At 39.1% G+C, this 18,670-nt stretch overlaps 1 protein-coding gene across 1 annotated transcript; it reads left to right on the top strand.

The window, feature by feature from the left end:
- The first annotated feature begins 7,038 nt into the window (after positions 1-7,038).
- Positions 7,039-17,600, top strand: pde11al (phosphodiesterase 11a, like). Its single transcript, XM_053327008.1, has 20 exons — positions 7,039-7,812; positions 8,522-8,680; positions 10,159-10,248; positions 10,521-10,661; positions 10,856-10,920; positions 11,607-11,727; positions 12,057-12,132; positions 12,221-12,288; positions 12,372-12,464; positions 13,360-13,410; positions 13,569-13,715; positions 13,819-13,926; positions 14,802-14,911; positions 14,999-15,089; positions 15,838-15,938; positions 16,146-16,223; positions 16,324-16,387; positions 16,929-17,003; positions 17,151-17,234; positions 17,346-17,600. Exons 1-20 carry the CDS (start codon positions 7,039-7,041, stop codon positions 17,598-17,600), a joined length of 2,751 nt encoding a protein of 916 aa, XP_053182983.1.
- Positions 17,601-18,670: the final 1,070 nt, after the last annotated feature.

The following is an 18,670-nucleotide window of genomic DNA, read 5'->3' on the forward strand; positions in this document are numbered from 1 at the left end:
TATATCACTTGGTTTTGGTATGCTGAGAAAAGAAACAAAAAAACATTCATTCTGTATCACCATTTAGGAATATGTTTATAGGATTTTTGTTATAATAAATCAATGGTTACCCACAGTTGGTCATTGAGACGAACTTTACTTTTTTTCCTGGCAGTATTGGTGAAATGTTGTTGACTGACAACATGCCTGTGAAGGTAAAATAGCTATCTATAATCAAGATACATTTAAAGCATTTAAAAATTCTGCAACTGTGTTTTTCTTTCTATGCAGGATGTCTCTACACTCACTCAGGCATGGTGGCTCCTCCATGACTATAATGATAATGGTCATTCAAATCAGCTGGGATGCTGAGGTTTAAGGATGATATTTCCATCTGGCTGTTGGAGCACTGAGTCAGAATGCAGGACGGTGAAGGAAAGTGGAAACCCTGAGGACAGAAAAGTAACAACAACAGATAATTAAACCAAATCTGTGGTTAAAACTCGTCTTGCTTTAATGAATTGTGTTCTTTCCTCTCATGTTTTATCAGTGCAAATGTTGTTAATTCCCACCAATTCATCATGAATATTTTTCTTATTTGATAAAACCAAGCAGGAGAATAGATTTTTACACCTATGTCTTATAAAACCATTTCACTTCATAATGAGGAGCAATCACATCATGAATATACATAAAATACAGCATTTTAGTTTGAGTCATAGATCAGACTAAACTTTAACTGTAAATCGCTGAGTATATAAAATTAGGTTTCAAAATCATCTCGCTACGGCTAACTTGAGTGGCTCCGAATTGTGGCTCCGTGTTTTTTGGACAAATTAGCGTCACATTGTGGATCTAAAGGGCTACTTTGTCCCCTAAAAAGGTTATAAATGTCGATAAAGTGGTATATTTACAGAGTTAGAGCTAAAATTTTAAAAAAGCACGAGTTACGTCACCTCACTGGAACTGGAGCTCCCCCTGCAGGTCTGTTTTATGAACATATATTTCACAAAAAGTAACACCGCTGCAGACGCTAAAGAGAGAAAAAGCCCCATGGGAGAAAATTGCTGCCCGAGTCAGTGCTTAAGTTTTAATGCACTACTCCACTGACTTAACTTACCTCACTTAAAATTGTAGCATACAGGTGAAAAAGTGGTGTAACGTAATTGGAAGCAGCTAAAAATGAAATACAAAAACATAATTCAGGAAAGTAAGGCACATTTTGCTGGGCTATGATTGTACCTCGCTTTGATTTTATTCATAGTTGACGTAGGCTATTAAACAAAGTAAATATTCATACAGTGGCTATTTCAACATGTAGTAATTTAAACCCCCAACAGAAAGCTATTTAACACAGATGTCCTCTCATCTAATATCCTGCTTAGTAGTAGTATTAACATTTTACACAATTTTACTTACTTACTTTAATTTTATTATACACATTGTAGTCATTGATTTTAAGACTAAAATGTGACGATGTGTACATGAATATTAAATAAAATATTTCCTAAAAATAAGATTAACAAGAAGGCAGATATGGCCGGAGAATGTTAAGAAATGATTGAGTGCACTCCACCCTTTTCTGGTTGAGGATCATGGACTCGGATTTGGAGGTGCTGATTGTCATCCCGGCCGCTTCACACTCTGCAGCGAACCGATCCAGTGAGAGTTGGAGTTGGTCTGATGAAGCCAACAGGACCACATCATCTGCAAAAAGCAGTGACCCAATCCTGAGGTCACCAAACCGGACCCCCTCAACGCCTTGGCTGCGCCTAGAAATCTTGTCCATAAAAATTCAGGATCGGTGACAAGGGGCAGCCCTGGTGGAGTCCAACCCTCACTGGAAACAAGTCTGACTTATTACTGGCAATGCGGACCAAGCTCTGACACCGGTCATACAGGGAATGGACGGCCCGTATAAGGGGGTCCGATACCCCGTACTCCCGGAGAACCCCCCACAGGACTACCCGAGGGACACGGTCGAATGCCTTCTCCAAGTCCACAAAACACATGTGGACTGGTTGGGCAAACTCCCATGCACCCTCAAGGATCCTGCAGAGGGTGTAAAGCTGGTCCACAGTTCCACGGCCTGGACGAAAACCACACTGCTCCCGACATAAGGCATTGCGAATTAATTCTGCCTCGATATCTATCAGATTGCGAAGAAACGGACAACGTATGTCTGGCAGCTTGCTTCAGGTAAGAGGAGACAGGTAGAAACTGACTCAGAGTTTTAGTTACCTCTCTTTCTGGAATGGATAACACGGAGTTTCCCTCATCTCAGGGTTAACTTACTCTGAGTTTTCCACATAACCCGTTATGAACTTTGTACACTCTGCCTTAAAAGTGACAAGTGGAAGTTAATGTTACTCAGGAAATTCACCATAAAGACCAATTACAACACTTATCAACAATGCAAACCTCTCTCTCTCTCTCTCTCTCATATATGAGGCAGGATGCATACAGTAGATCATGACATAACTTTAAAAGACATTTATTTCCGACCGGAGTGACAGCTGACTGAACAAATAAGAAAGCAGGATTAATCAAGCCTGGTTCTCATCCTGGTCTGGAGCAGGGTAGCTGCTGCACAGAATAAATTTCCATGGTAACTTTTGTGCCTCTGCTTTCGTGCAAGTCCCGGTTAAATCCGCTGTCGAGGTTTTGTGCAACAGCCCTCTGACCTATAACACTAACTCTCAACAGAGACTTCGGCTGGGCTTGAAATAACTCGGAAATGGCCCCTTTAAGAGGTATTGCTCTACTAACCTAGAATGTGTCATAGTTTAGTACAGACCCTTCAGTCCATCCAGAGAGTTTACATCTAACGCAGCAATGGCAAGACGCTATACAATACAATATAAGGGGCTGGGATCAGGGGTTATGCTAGTCACCATCTTTGTCATGGTGCAGTCATTATAGGCCTGCCCAAACAATAATAACAGTTCCGCTCTAACTCCACAATTCAGTATTAGCTGTTAAATAATTCACAGTCTTTTCACACATTTTCAGCAATTATTTCCTAACAAGTATTATGTGTTTAAGAAGAAATCTCTAATTAGCATGTTTTTAAATTTGTCACCACAAAATTAGACAAGCTGATCATTTTTTCTCTGTGTACATTAAACATAAATGATCATGAAATACTGAAAATAGTGCAAATTAAATTGTACAGCAAAGAAATCATAAAATGTGACACTCACCTGGACAGTGGTATGGAGGAAACTTGTATTGTGTGTTTTCCAGAGTGGGACTTTTGTAACTGGCAAGAAACGGAACCAGAAAAGTTTCTCTAAGTTACTGGTGCAGTTTCTCTAGGTTACTGGTGCAGATCTGAGGAGACAGGTCTCTATGGTAGATTAGAGGTGAAACATTGAAGGTTTTGTTGACTCTCTCCTCTAACCAGTGAGGTGCATTTGGATTCCTGGGATAGCTAGTGTGACGGCGTAATAGGATCTGCTTGAGTGACACCCAGTCCAGCCCGGCAAATATACAGCATGTGAGCAGAGGTGTGGTTTAATAGGGCTATGTAAGATAAACTAAACTCTTAAACAATAACACACATTTAATGAGGTAAGACCAGAACCATTTTTGTCCATGTCATGTAGTCTTAAAGTGTTAACAATGATGTGCTGATAATTCATATGATATCAATATGTTCACTGGGGAATCACTGCACCGGATGCCCATCATCCAGTCATCAAGTGTAGATCGGATAATATTACACGTTTACAGTTTGATGAACTCGCATAACTAAGCATGGGGTGGAATGAAAATCAAGCCGACTCTGGCCAGTGCATGCCGACACCAGATACAAGCTGTGTGTGGGTGGTGTTTGGTTGCAGGAGTCATGTTTCATTGTCTCCTTTCCTATGCAACATGGAAACAGTTATACATCCAGACCTTGAGCCTTTAACATGCAATAAAACTTGTTCATCGAAAGTCTCGGGGACCATCTAGAAGACAATTTCCATCTGAGGATCATTTTGTTCTCATTTTGATTTGGAAATTGTGTGCTCATTTTGAAGAACATTTTCATCTGGGATTTAGCAGATGGTTAGATATGCGCTGTCCATGGTGCTGTGCTCTCTGCCACTACTTTGTTTATCTTTGATGAATAGGGGTAATTCATAGCTTTCTGACTCAGATGAAAGTTACAGAATGATTAAGAGTAACCATAATGCAAAATGACAAGCCCCCCACCCCCTTTTATTGTTTTTTTTAAAAGCAAGGCTGAGTATCAGGACTCTTCCGAAACCTTTTTATTTCAAAGGATCAGATTTGTACTAATCCTCAGACCCTATTTGAAATGATTTTTTTCCCAATTAAGAAACCCCATTGGACATGTCATTTATTAGTTATGTTTGAATTATTTATAACATATCTACATCCCCTGCTGTGTCAGCCCTTAGTGAGTGAATAGCAAATGAAAATAATCCCTCATTTTACTGAGGGACCCCACAAAGCCTGAGGATTCCCAATACACATTTGGGATCAATATGAAAATAACATTTCTGACATTAAATTCCCTGAAAACTTCTAATTAATTACTATTTTTTTTATTTCACTATAACAGAAAGTATTCATGACTAAATAAGCAATAAACAAAAAACATATTACGGTATTATTTATTAAGAGTTAACACTCAACTAATCTGCTCAGATGTGGTTGACAGTGACCAATAACAACCCATTCAAATGTATCAAATGATTCAGTTGTACTTAGTTTTGAAACACAAATGTATGTGACATCACTTTCAAACCAGTGAGAACATTTAAGACAAAACTAGCCACATTTCAACTTTGTCAGAAAACAGTGTGTTCTTGTAGGATCTCATTAGTGTAAAACAGAGGTGAAACATGCATTACAATAGGACTGCACACCTGATATCCTCTACATCCTTTTTAACCATCAGAAACCTGAAAACTGAGTCTAACTACCAGTTTTCAATCAGTGCATAGACAAGACTTTCAATCAATGCAGCTCGCTCCTTGAACATGACATGGAGTGCTTTTCAAGCAGCAAACCTTGCCTTGTTTGTTGGCCCTCACAAGACCCATATTTTGCTTTTTAATTGGGATTCCCAAGAGACCTTGTCCAAAGTCTCAGCAAAACACCCAAGTCCTTTCAAGCAGCCTAAGCTAAGTCCACTAACCAATTACCCTGCTCTGCCCCAGCGGAACAGCTGCTCTCTGGATTACATTTCCTGCTGCTGCATTATAAATGTGCCACAGCCTGCAGTGATTTCCCTAATATTAAGATATTGTGTGGTTGCAAGTTGAGGCTTAACCCCTACAGGGTTGAACACACACAATAGGAATTCAACTCAGTCTGTAGTTCCCATAGTTACTCTAGTACTCTATAGTTACTCATCAATAAACTCCTCGAAGACTCTGAGAAATGAATTCACCTCTTTTCTAACAGAAGCATGTAATATAAATTATTTTCTCCAATCATACTGAGGATAGCCAGCTTTGTCCCATGGTTAAATTAACTTCTTAGAGGCCTCACAGAGCAAAAATGAGCTTTGGGACCCTGTAAACCCCAGAAAACCAACCCTGCCCCCAACACTGCGTTAGATTTGCTGTACATCAGTTAGTTTAGGGTAATCTGATTTATTACACATTAATTTAAAGTTATTCACCATGTAAGCACAATATAAACCAGAAGAGTAAAGGTAAAAATACTGCTGGTTATTGGTCAGTGTCTTCCTGAAGGACAAACAAAAATGACCTCTCTAACCACAAAAAGGATTAATTAAGGAGTTTCCTAATCTTCTCTGGGTTAAAGTTTGGTTTAAGTGTTGTGGGCAAAAACCAAAATGCAAACACATCCACCTCCACCATATCTCTTGGGGATCATATAGGCCCTCTAGCCAGTAATGACCTGGTAATCCAGCTTTACCTTGCTGGTGCACTGTGAGCTTCCTGACAGAGTTTACGGAGACATTCATGCTGTTTCTTTCATGTGTGAGCTGAGAATGAAAGAATAAAAGATGAACTGTACCTCAAAGCACACAGCCCTGGAAAAAATATTTAATTCATTTCATGTGTCAGAAAAACACATTTCACAACTACAGAGCTGCCGTCAGTGTGTGGGTGTTTGTATTGTACATGTGTGTACAGGAGGTGTGTGTTAGGGGGTGGGGTGGGAGGAAAAAGGAACAATATTATACTTTTGTAATCACAAGGCCACTGAGGTAACACACATGAGGTAACACATGTATACCACACATTAAACACACACTGAGCAAATCACTGTGTATTTATGATGGGAAATGTCTTAATTAGATTCTATTGACATCGCATGGCAAAATAACAAAGCTTTGGGGTGCTATTTTTCTTTTTTTTCTTTTTCTTTTTCTTTTTCCATCTATTCAGTCACATTCTGTTTGCCTGGAGCCAAGTGCCCTTGAGTTATTCACATAGCAAAACAGTCAGAGCTGCCTTCATACCTGAGAAGCCAACAGTATCTATCTATCTATCTATCTATCTATCTATCTATCTATCTATCTATCTATCTATCTATCTATCTATCTATCTATCTATATTCTCTCTGGGATTAAAATATCCCCTTTCCACGTTTCACTCAGTACATTCAAAAAACTGCCTTGCCTGCATGTTTTAAATGTAAATGAAACATCATATTCGTATTCGCTTTCGATTGGAGCCTTGCACAGAGGGACTCTGGTGGTACAGAATAAATAGAGCGAGTGAACAGCCTGCCCTGCAGTCCCCCCCTCCAGTTTCTTGATATAATATACAGGCACCGTGTTTTTCTCCACCTCTGCATAGTATTTCCACAGAAATCCCCATGAGATGCAGCTCAGCCTCGTTTGACTGACAGCTCCTAAGCAGTGCAGTCTCAAAAATTTGACCATTACTGCTCCCAGCTAGTGTTTTAGGGAGCAGTGCGATGGACTGGCTCACATGGGGGATGAATGAATGAACGTTTTGAGGGCATCACTGAGAAGCTCGGCCGCCTCATTTCGTCATCTACTCGTCTAACTCTTGTTCACACACTTGAGTGTCTCATTTGGTCCTCGCAGCAGCATTCACCATGACAACATTTGACTTCTCTGATGTGGAGGCGTTTTTGGACTGCCACCCGGATCTCTTCGAGGAGTATCTCGTTCGAAAGGCGAAATGTGATCAGGTTAGCAGGTGGTTGAGGGAGCATCAGCCTCCGAAAGTGCCCACATCGGAGGAGAGACTCGGCGCTGTGAGGGACCCGCTCTGGCCGACCAACCCAGACGGGCTCCGACGCAGATCGTCCCATATGGAGCTGCGGCGCAACTTCGCCCGGTCCAAAGCCACCACTACACACCGGACCTATGACGAGCATGTGAGTCTCAGTGAACAAGAGTCCCAGTCCAGCATGAGGCGCCGTGCGCTCCTGCGTAAAGCCAGCTCTCTGCCACCAACCACCGCGCACATCCTGAGCGCCCTGCTGGAGTCCAGGGTCAACGTGCCCCAGTACGCGTCCAGTGCCATCGACTACAAATACAGACTAAAAGAGACCAACGAAAGAGAGTTTTTCTTGGAGTTAGTAAAGGATATCTCCAATGATTTGGACCTGACAAATCTGAGTTATAAGATCTTAATCAACGTGTGTATCCTGGTGGACGCAGACAGGTGTTCACTTTTCCTCGTTGAGGGACCAGCACATAAGAGGACGCTGGTGTCCAAATTCTTTGATGTCCACTCAGGTACCACAGTCAGACCGTCCTCCAGCACTCTAAACTCCAATGAAGTGCAGGTGCCATGGGGAAAGGGTATCATTGGATATGTGGCAGAGCACGGAGAGACTGTAAACATCTCAAACGCGTATGAGGTAAATGTGAACCACTGCAGTCCACATTTGTTTAAGTACACAAAAAGTTTTTTTTATTTTAAGTAGGTGAAATTTGTGATTATTGATGTTTGACTGGTGCAGGAATCTTTTTCAGCACAGGGGAAAGACATGAGTATGAGCACCTACCTGCAACGTAAAATAAATGTTGAAACAGAATGAACATTATTTTAATCAGGTGTATTTGAAGTCAGTTTGCAACTTTTTCGCTTGGCGAGTCGTTCAACTCCAAGAAGAGAACATACTCTCCGGGTTAATACCTCAACTATGCTTATGTCAGGGTAAAAACAACTCTCCATACTGTACTCAAAGAAAAAAATGAAACCATGATTAAAGCGTTATCGTTTTCGCAGCTTTACAAAAGCCAGATCCCCTGGGCTGCTTAGCAACATGATGATGCGCATCCCCTTGAGGTCTGTAACTGTAATGGAATAGATATGTGTCAGCGAGTGGTATTATAGTTTTTCTGCTTATAGTAAAAACTACTCGCCTCTTGCAGAGCCGTGGATTCAAATATTCACGGATCACACCCAATAACTGCGCCATGCTAAAATCCCCATATTGTTTGATTGTGATTCCATAAGGCTACAAATCCGAAGTGCTGTGATTGTAACTGAGCATTGCGATGGCATACTGTATGTGTACTGAATGTGTTTATGTGATTTATGGGTTTGTGTGCCCCCTACAACAGGACCACCGCTTCAGTGATGAGATAGACAAGTTAACAGGCTACAAGACTCAATCCATCCTCTGTATGGCCATCTGCAACAGTGATGGAGAAGTCATAGGTGTTGTGCAAGCAATCAACAAAAACCCCATGGGCAGTCCTTTCACTGAAGATGATGAGAAGGTGAAGTACTCTTATGTGACTCTGTTGAAAAAAGTAATTTGCTTGATTCATGCAGCAGGAGGAATTCATATTCACATGCACTGTACCGGATATTTATCATCTTCAGTGTGATATTGAGGTTGGTTTGACCATTAGGAGCAATTCTCAGATGAAGTTAAAATTGGATTCTTGTGGAGCGTGCATAGGCGCACACACACACACAAACACACACACACACACACACACACACACACACACACACACACACACACACACACACACACACACACAAAACATTTATTGCACAGAAGCTCTTGAGCCATGCAGCTGAAAACACTGTTTGTACTTTGAATCTTCTTAATGGCTGTGGAGAGATGCAAAGCATTCCCTCAGATGCAAAATACCAGAAAAATGAAGAGAGGAGGTCCACATCTTACTCAAGTGAGCAACATTAAATATGTCTGGCTGTGCAATATATATATGCACATTTAGGCAACATATTTTGAGTCAATACACTTTCAATTGCTCCCTAGGTAATCCTCTTGAAATGGGTTTACTAGAATCTGCATGTATCACAGCTTCATTTACAGCTCCGCAGCTTACATGAATACAATTTAATTCTCCAAGTTTGTTGATGAGCAAATAATATAGCACATCTGTAGAGGGTGGACATTACTGACTTCTTAAGTCTGTAGCCAGGCATTAATAAAAGCAAAGGTGCATGTTTGAGTTACTCTGAAGAAAATATATTCTAAAAAAAAAAGCAAGAAAAGCAAATACACAGAGATACTGATGCTGGTAAATCAAACTATTCTTTGTTTATGTGCCTTTGCAAGAGTCCAGCTGAACTGAGAAAAGTTTGTCCACAAGGTGGCAGAACAAAGTTGTGGGAAATTGTTTATTCTCAATATGTGTGATATCTGGCTACAACTTCAAATAAACTTTAAATCAAGTTTTGTATAATTTAAGTAATTTAAGGCATTTCAAAATGATTTTACTGTTTGTGCAAAGACAAAATTCAAAATATAGCTAAAGCACAGCAACTCCAATAACTGCCTTTGAGCAACAAAGAAAGAAAACACATCTCTATCTGCCAGCTAATATAGATGTTTTAGAGCTCTTGATGTCTTACTAAATACCTTATTTTTCTCAGTCAATACTTTATAAGACACATTTGTGCAGAGAAGCAGCATATCTACCGCCATCTCTGCACCTTCTTTTCTTTCTTACCCTGTTGTCTCTCCTTTTGTTTAATAATAATAATGCATTTTATTTAAAAGCGCCTTTCAAAGCACTCAAGGACACCTTACAAGGCACATATAACACAACAACAGTACATCAAACAATATAAATCAGGTAACATTTAGTGCAAAGTTAAAGAATAAATATGAATCTGACTACAAAGTGCATTATACAGATTATTATTAGTATACAGATAGCTAACATTTATACATTTTGTATGCCTTTCATTACTTTAATGTTGTTGTTTTTTTACTCAGGTGCTGCAGATGTATCTACCATTCTGTGGAATATCAATTTCCAATGCCAAGTTGTTTTCTGAGTCTCGCAAGGAGTATGAAAGGACTAGGGTGAGAGAATGTACATGTAGAAAAACACGACTTATTGTTTCTCAGCAACTGGAGAATTACAGATAATGTAACTTTCAATAAACGTATACTTAATTAGGTAAAACATGTAAATCACAACTCTCAATTTTCACACATAGATGCCTTTATTTTAATTATTTTAGTCTGTAGTTAGTACATAAAGTATCATTTAACAGCATGATATTGTATCACAAATATTTCAACACTGTTTTTGTTATGAACATGAGTCATGATGTGCTTTCATGCCGCCACAGGCTCTTCTGGAGGTGGTCAATGACCTGTTCGAGGAGCAGACTGACTTGGAGAAGATTGTCAGGAAGATCATGCAGCGAGCGTTGACCCTCCTGCAGTGTGAACGCTGCTCTGTGCTTCTCCTTGAGGACATCGACTCACCGGTGAGATCTTTGGCTTATTATCAGCTTTTATTGCCTCACGTTAGTTTTTTTGCTTGTTTTTCAGCTGTGATGCACCTACAGTTATCCAAATAGATTTTTTGCATGTAACCATACAGCCCCTTTTGTGCTAAATTCTTCTACTTCTTTTACTAAATGTAGTTGCTGCTGGATATAATGATACATATTTTCTATAGGTTGTGAAGTTCTCCAAGACATTTGAGTTAATGTCTCCCTTGTGCAACGTGGACCGTGAAAACAGGTGAAATTCTTTAGCAGACATACAATGATACGAGAAAAGCTAACAGCTAAATGCTCACATCCACATGCTAAGATTATCTCAGTAATTATGCTATTATGTTTATGGTTAGCAGGCATAATGTTTACCATGTGTGTTCACCATCGTAGTTTTAGTATATTTATTATTTAGCACTAAACACAGAGTACAGCTGAAGTCAATAGGACCGTCTCTGGATTTTAAAAGTATTTAGTGATAAACCAGGTTGTTGGGTTTTTTTCCTGATTGCGGTACTAGATGAAAGGTCAGGTGATAAAAGTTCATCCTATTGGGAGCATAATAAATAAAAAGTAGGCAGAACATTTCCATGGCAAACCGTCAGATAGTTGTTGAAATGTTTCACTCTCAACAAATGTCAACTTTATGGTGGCACTAACAGGAGAAGTTGCTCACTGACGTTGGTGGGCTTTGTCTTTTGGGGCCCATGAATGCCTGTGGGTCTGTATAGCATTTCATGACAATCCATCAAATAGTTGTCAAGATATTTTTAAGTGGAGCAAAGTTAGAGGACCAAAGTTGCTGACTGACGTTGCCATCCCTCAAGCCATGCCATGAGCATTTGGACATCATTTACTGCTGTTTGTGTTGGATGCATAAGTTTATATTGTTATGTGACTATTGTTTCCTGCTTGTGTTACTGCTTACATCAGCTTGGAGAAGCTTTCGTGCTCTGATTGGCTGATCAATAATAGCATTGCTGAGCTGGTGGCTTCCACAGGACTGCCTGTTAACATCAGCGATGTGTGTCAGGACCCACGCTTTGATGCTGAGGTGTGGACCTATTAGTCTCCCAATTACACCTAATATATGTGGACACACTCACAAAACACCACAGCAAAAGTGTCAGAATTACTGTGTAAAATTGATTCTTCAAAGTTAGTTAATAATGTCTAAAGCCTGCACTAAAACCACATCAGTTAATTAAGCCTGCACTAAAACCACATCAGTTAATTAAGCAGACAAGTAATTTATTTCATTGCTTATGAATAAATACACATAACATTATTTATGTTGATATGAATATTTTTAATGACTGATTAATGTTTTAGAATCTCATTAAAGAGATCCTTTTACATTGACAGTGTCTACTCTCTTTACAGGCGGATCAGGCCTCAGGATTTCATATCAGATCTGTGTTATGTGTCCCTATCTGGAATCGAACTCATCAGATTATTGGTAGGTTGACCAAATAATCCATTTAATTTGCGCTCACTGGAAATAAGTGTTTATGTTACAGTCACCGGTGTATGGGTGTTCCTCACAGGGGTCGCACAAATTCTGAATCGTTTGGACAGGAAGACCTTCAGCGATGCAGATCAGAGGCTGTTTGAGGTCAGTTGCATTAACTTGTGTTGCATTAAATTCAGACTATGCCACATCTTTGGATTCTTGATGTTTTTTTTCTTTGTGTACAGGCATTTGTGATATTCTGTGGACTTGGAATCAACAACACTATGATGTACAATCAAGTTAAGAAGACGTGGGCGAAACAGTCTGTAGCTCTGGATGTGAGCATAGAAACATATTGATCCTTTTTAAAACCCATCAGCCCACCACTTTAACAACACAAGATATTTATGATGATGATAGAAACTTTATTGTCCCTGTAGGTCAAGTATTTATATATATATTTGTTTGTATTGTTTTTGTTCCATGTTCTCAGTCTGTTACTAATATTTTCCAATCATTCCTGTCTAAATATGACATATAATAATGACAGTAATAATAATAATGTAAGGGTAAATAAGTAAATATATTACATACATTCTTGTTTATGACAAATTAGCCCAAAAGAGTAGTGTATGCCTTTATAAAAGCTGTACCATCTTGATATGCAAAAGGAAGAAATTCCATGTACTGATTTATGGGAAAAAATGAATAGGTATCCTATCTGTGCAACCAGAATAATTAAAGCTGATTAAAGCTCTTCACATTTGTTAGCATCTGCACCTATGTCCTGCTCCACTGCCCGGTATCTAACCTGAACAGTCATATTATCCTTAGCAAACAAGGTTGTGCTTCTCAAACATAAAAATTTCATCTGCTCTCAATAATTCATAATAAATACATGTGCCAGTCTGCTCATCAAACGTAACAAACACTCATCAAAGGCAACAAACACACTTTATCTCTGTCACATAATCTTTTCTGTTCCTTCAAACACCTGATGGATTTTTTTTAATCTGACCCAAAATGTTGCAACAAATTGGTTTTAAAAGCAGTATGTACTTTCTTTGATTGTGATTGTGTAACAAGAGAAGTTGGAAGGACATTGCATCAAAATTCTTGGAACATATTGATTATTCACTGCAGCATTGTGTGTATTTTTGACAGTTGTTCACCTTATTAGCATTACATCAGCATAACAATGTCTTCTTTTTTTACATGATTTCTGTTTTTCAGATGTTGTCCTATCATGCTACCTGCTCAAAGGTAGAAGTTGACAGACTCAAGGTAATTCACTGTAAGAGCGAATGAAAAAATATCATTAAACTGACTTTCAGCGTATGAAATCTGACTGCTCTCTGCAATCTCTGCAACTTTTTGCTGATTGCTTTGCTGCCTCCTTCACTGGCACTGTGTGATTGACAGCTCTGTCCTCTCCCCCGAAGGCAGCTAAGATCCCACTGAGCAGTGAGTTAGGCATTGTTGAGTTTCACTTCAACGACTTCTCTTTGGACAGTGATGCCATGATCACTGCGTCACTCCGGATGTTTTTGGAACTTGGTGTCGTCCAAAAATTTAAAATTGACTATGAGGTGAGGTCCTGTCAAATGTATCTCTGCTGCTGGAGTCCAGTGAGTGTGTGTGTGAGTGTGTGTGCACGTACTGTTTATCACCTATGCGTGTGTCTTTTCTTAGGTTTTGTGCCGTTGGCTTCTGACTGTGAGGAAGAACTATCGAACTGTGGCATATCATAACTGGAGACATGCCTTCAACGTGTCCCAGTGCATGTTTGTTATCATCACAGTAAGCTAAGTCTAATTTATTTGTGCTTCCTTCATCAAAATGCCATTGTTCAACCTGTGGGTTAGTCATTACAAACTCACACTTTGCAGCCAAACATTGGACGCTCATAGCTTTATTCTAAATTTTAGTGGAAAACCCAACGTTTTCAGAGCTACCAAATATGATTTTATGGAATGATGCAGCCATCGAAAACACAGAACCTTAGGTTTGAATTTTTCACTCAGTGGAAACATCAATGAAGAGCTGGGAAAAGCTGATACAGAATATATATGAAACAGCATGGTATAAGAGGATTTCTCCACCTTTAAAGGGGAAACTGAATATAAAAAGCTTTTTTCAGCTGTAATATAGCTAGTTTAAAAGAAGAGAGCAAATTGATATTAAAGGGTTAAAACGTATAAATAGATTTGCATGCCCACATATTAGCAGAAATATGAATTTAAAATGACTCACCTTTGAAATATGCATGTGTATTTGCAGCATCCCCAATTTAACTCAGTTTGAGGAGCTGTGTCACAAGTTGTCTCCCTGTATCTCTCTTCATGTTTTCTCTCATTCTGCATGGTTAAACTGTCCAATAAAAGCAAAACAATCCCCCAAAACTGAGACTCTGAGCAAGGTTAACAAGTTGTTAAGGTTATTTATAAAGGCTATCATGGGGGAAGTATGTCTCAATAGACTAACTAATAACCAAATAATCAGCAATCAGATACAAACATATATATAATTAGGTGGAAACATCACAAGAGAAACATCATTAAGAGAAAATTCAAAAACATTTGGGAAAAGCCTCAGAAAGAGTGTTCAGGTAACCAATCAATACACTAATGAATTAATCGACAGGGCTAAAACATTTTTTCTTGCGCTTTCTGCAGACAGCCAGCTTTCAGGATGTTTTATCAGATGCAGAGATTCTGGCACTGATGGTTGGCTGTCTGTGCCATGACTTGGACCATCGAGGCACCAACAACGCATTTCAAGCAAAGTAAGTTACTGATGTAGGCCTGAGGTACAACGTGTAACAGATGTCTGATAGATGAATGATGTCTCACTGCTGTATACTCCTTTGTAGGACGGGCTCTGCTCTGGCTTTGCTCTATGGGACATCAGCCACCCTGGAACATCATCACTTCAACCACGCAGTAATGATCCTACAGAGTGAGGTGAGACTGATAACTCTTGTGATCATAATACACAAGTCATTCTTAGCTTTATGCATTCCTCACCCATCTGCTGTATTAAATGTTTTTGAGTTTCTCTTTAGTAGGAGCTGTGTGTAATTGAAAGTGACATAACAAAATTGCATTCAATGTTGAAATGTTTAAAAAAATACTACAAACATGCAATGAAAAACTCTTCTTATACATCTGATCCCTCTTTAACAAGTAATTTAACACTGAGCTGAAAAGCAGTGTTTCACTTATCTGTGATTGTCTGTTTCACCGCACCCAGCATCACTGATGTGGGCGGGATCAGATGTGCATGCTTGACTTTATAACGGTGTACTGACAAACCCTGGGGAAAGAGATTGACCACTGGAGGACAGCAAAAACAAGATTTCCAGGGGGGTGTTAAGTTTTTAAGTCTTTAAAAACTATTTCAAAGTAATGTGTGTCTCAGAGCACAGAGCTGCACAAACTGCATACTGGCAGGCGGCAGCAGTGACCACTGGTGACATAAAGAGGCTGATGTGTCTCAGGTGTAGATCAGTTCGATTATCAGGGACTGTGTTCTCTATTGATCTCTTTTAACAGAGGACAGAGAAAGTCTATACACATTGCTAATTAACATTGTTAATGGGAGCTTTGTTTGATAGTGAACCAATACCTTGGAGAAGTTTTAGCCTCTATTACTCATCTTCACCTGTTATTGTGTATTTGCCTACACTATGCTATTGTATTTTTTTCACAGGGTCACAACATCTTTGCAAACCTCTGCTCTAAAGAGTACAGCAACATGATGCACCTATTGAAGCAGGCTATTCTCTCCACAGACCTTACTTTGCACTTTGAGTAAGTTGTATTTTTACTGCATTAGGTACAAAGGTGAAATTAAATGTATCATTAAAAATTATTTGATACATTGCTACAAATGAACCATTTAATTTCTGTTTTATTACAAAATGTTTTATGATAAAAGCTGTCTTGCAATAGTAGAGTAGAAGACAATTTTTGCCTTGTATAATTTGTGCATCCTTGACTGTCTCTTTGCATTGAAAGGCGCAGAAACAAGTTCTTTGAGTGTGTTCTTTCTGGGGAGTTCAGCTGGACAGATGAAGGACACAGAGAAGTTCTCAGGTTTATTCCTTTGCACTAAATAAAATGTCCTGTGCAGAAATCACTTTAACTGTGAATAGCATAACAAGTAGGTAGGAATGAGCTTTGATGCTCTTGACAGGTCTATGCTGATGACAGCGTGCGATCTAGGTGCCGTCACTCGTCCTTGGAAGATATCCAAACAGGTCTGAGTCTCAATCACTAAGTTTCTCACATCTGTGCTTTCATGTTTGACAGCTAGAAGCTGTAAAAATGTAGCTGGCACTTGAAGAGTTGTCTGCATGTTCTACCCTTTTCATACAGTCAATTTTAGTATCCAGAGGTTTGCATGTTGTCCTTGGACGTTTTCCTGCTTTCTGCACAATGCATGCTGGGATAGGCTCCTGGTTCCCTGTGGTTCTACTGTATGTTACAGCTTAAATAAACTGTGCATCTTTGATTGTTTTTGACTCTTGTTGGGTTAAATTGCTGTTGCTTCAGTGTTGAAGAGCTGCTTAAGAAATAACATTGAAATCAAGACAGATTGACTGAAGGACACAGTCATGATAATACAACACAGGTTGAAAAATACCATAATTTTCCATGTCAAGTAAATTTAACACAAGCATATCATCAATTGCATGCACCTTAGATCGTCTCTTGCTCTGAGACCATTTTAACATCAAAATACTGCATCACATTGGAGTCAAATATTTAAATACTGATGGTTTCCATTGTTGCCTCAAGGTTGCAGAGCTGGTGACTAGTGAATTCTTTGAACAAGGTGACAGGGAGAGGTCTGAGCTTAAGTTGACCCCAGCGGTAAGCACACATATCCTTCAAGGGAAATTTTTTGAATTATCAATCATAGTTGCTACATGTTAGCATATAGCAAAGCATGTTTTTGTCATATAATTATGATAAAAGTTGCTTTATGGTGGAGGATAAAAACGTATCACCTCTCTGTAGGCCATATTCGACCGCAATCGCAAAGATGAATTACCTGTCTTACAGTTGGAGTGGATAGATGGGATCTGTAAACCCCTTTACCAGGTACTGTAGATAATGTAATGTAATGTAAGCAATCTTAAAACTGTGGATTTGGCTCATTTTAACAACGTTTTGAGTTTAGAGGTTGATGGTACTCTACTGTGTCTCTCCCAGGCACTGCTGAAGCTTAACAGGAAATTGCAGCCGATGATTGATGGGATCGACAACAATCGAAAGAAGTGGCAGGAGCTCTGCTCATCGTATCAACAGAAACGCAGAGCCTCAATGCCCAATCAGATTACTGAATCAAGTCAGAATCCTGAGTCCTGTGAAAAGCCAGAGTTCACACAGACTATGAAGCCTGTTGAAAATGATATGTTTTCAGGCCAGGCACGATCTGAAGAGAAGAGTGAACAAAGGTTCCTGTGATGATAAAGCAGCATCAGCTGGCAACGTAACATCTGGATTGAAGAAGTAAATTGAATGCAAAGTATATGTTTATCTGTCGTTGACTCACACATTCTTCATTTTTCCTGTGATTTTCTAACACATGCACAACCTTAAAATGATTTTTGGGTATATGAAATACAATTTTCATCTGCTGAGCTGCTTCTCCCAAGTGTCATGGGTTAAACTCAGGAGTGGGATTAAACTCTTTTTAAAGGACAGTTTCCCCATTTCTTTCTGAAATCTATGGGAATGATACTGTTGAAACCAAAGAGGGCCACTTATTATTTATGTTTTGTAATAGGAACTCAGAGACACAAACCCATTGGAATGCCTTCACAAAACAAAAAGGACTCACTGTGATTTGTCTGTCACATAAATTGCCATCCTGAATGTAGACCGGAGCATGATCTTGTTCCTGAATGTTACTTAGTGATAGGCTGTTTTACCTCATGTGCAACTTTTAGCTGCATGGCATTATCATCAGTGGTTGTAGGTTAATTGAGCCTTTAGCCGTCAACTTGTTTTATTCTGTGAATTGCATGTTTGTATCATATCTGTGATGTACATTGTTATGTTTGGGTGAAAACCTTGTATGTAAGGAATGAGGGATAAAAATGAAAAAGGAAGTATTAAAGAAAAACCTCCTCTCCTCTCAGGTGGATTTTGTTTGCATGTCTGTCTTATAGATCTTGAGGCTATTGAAAGTAACTGACTGTAAAGGGATCATCTTTTTGGAATGTGTATTGTTTTTACAACTTTCAGTAATTCTTTACCTAAGTGAGACAAACACATGTCATCTGTATGTGTATTTCCTCACATGTAAGTGAAATTGTTATCGCTAGGCTAATGAGTACAATGTATTATGATCTCATACATTTGCATTCGCTGAGCAAAATTAGCGTAATTCTTATCTATCTTTATACTGCACACATAAAAAATGCCCATTGTCCAGTTTGTCTCACTCTGGGTAGGAATGACACATTTCCCCAAACCTCAACAATTCCTTTAAATGACTTCAAAATTGTACAGTGTGTAAAAATACAGAAATA

This window comes from Scomber japonicus, chromosome 10 (genome assembly GCF_027409825.1).
Source record: "Scomber japonicus isolate fScoJap1 chromosome 10, fScoJap1.pri, whole genome shotgun sequence".
Classification (NCBI taxonomy): Eukaryota; Metazoa; Chordata; class Actinopteri; order Scombriformes; family Scombridae; genus Scomber; species Scomber japonicus.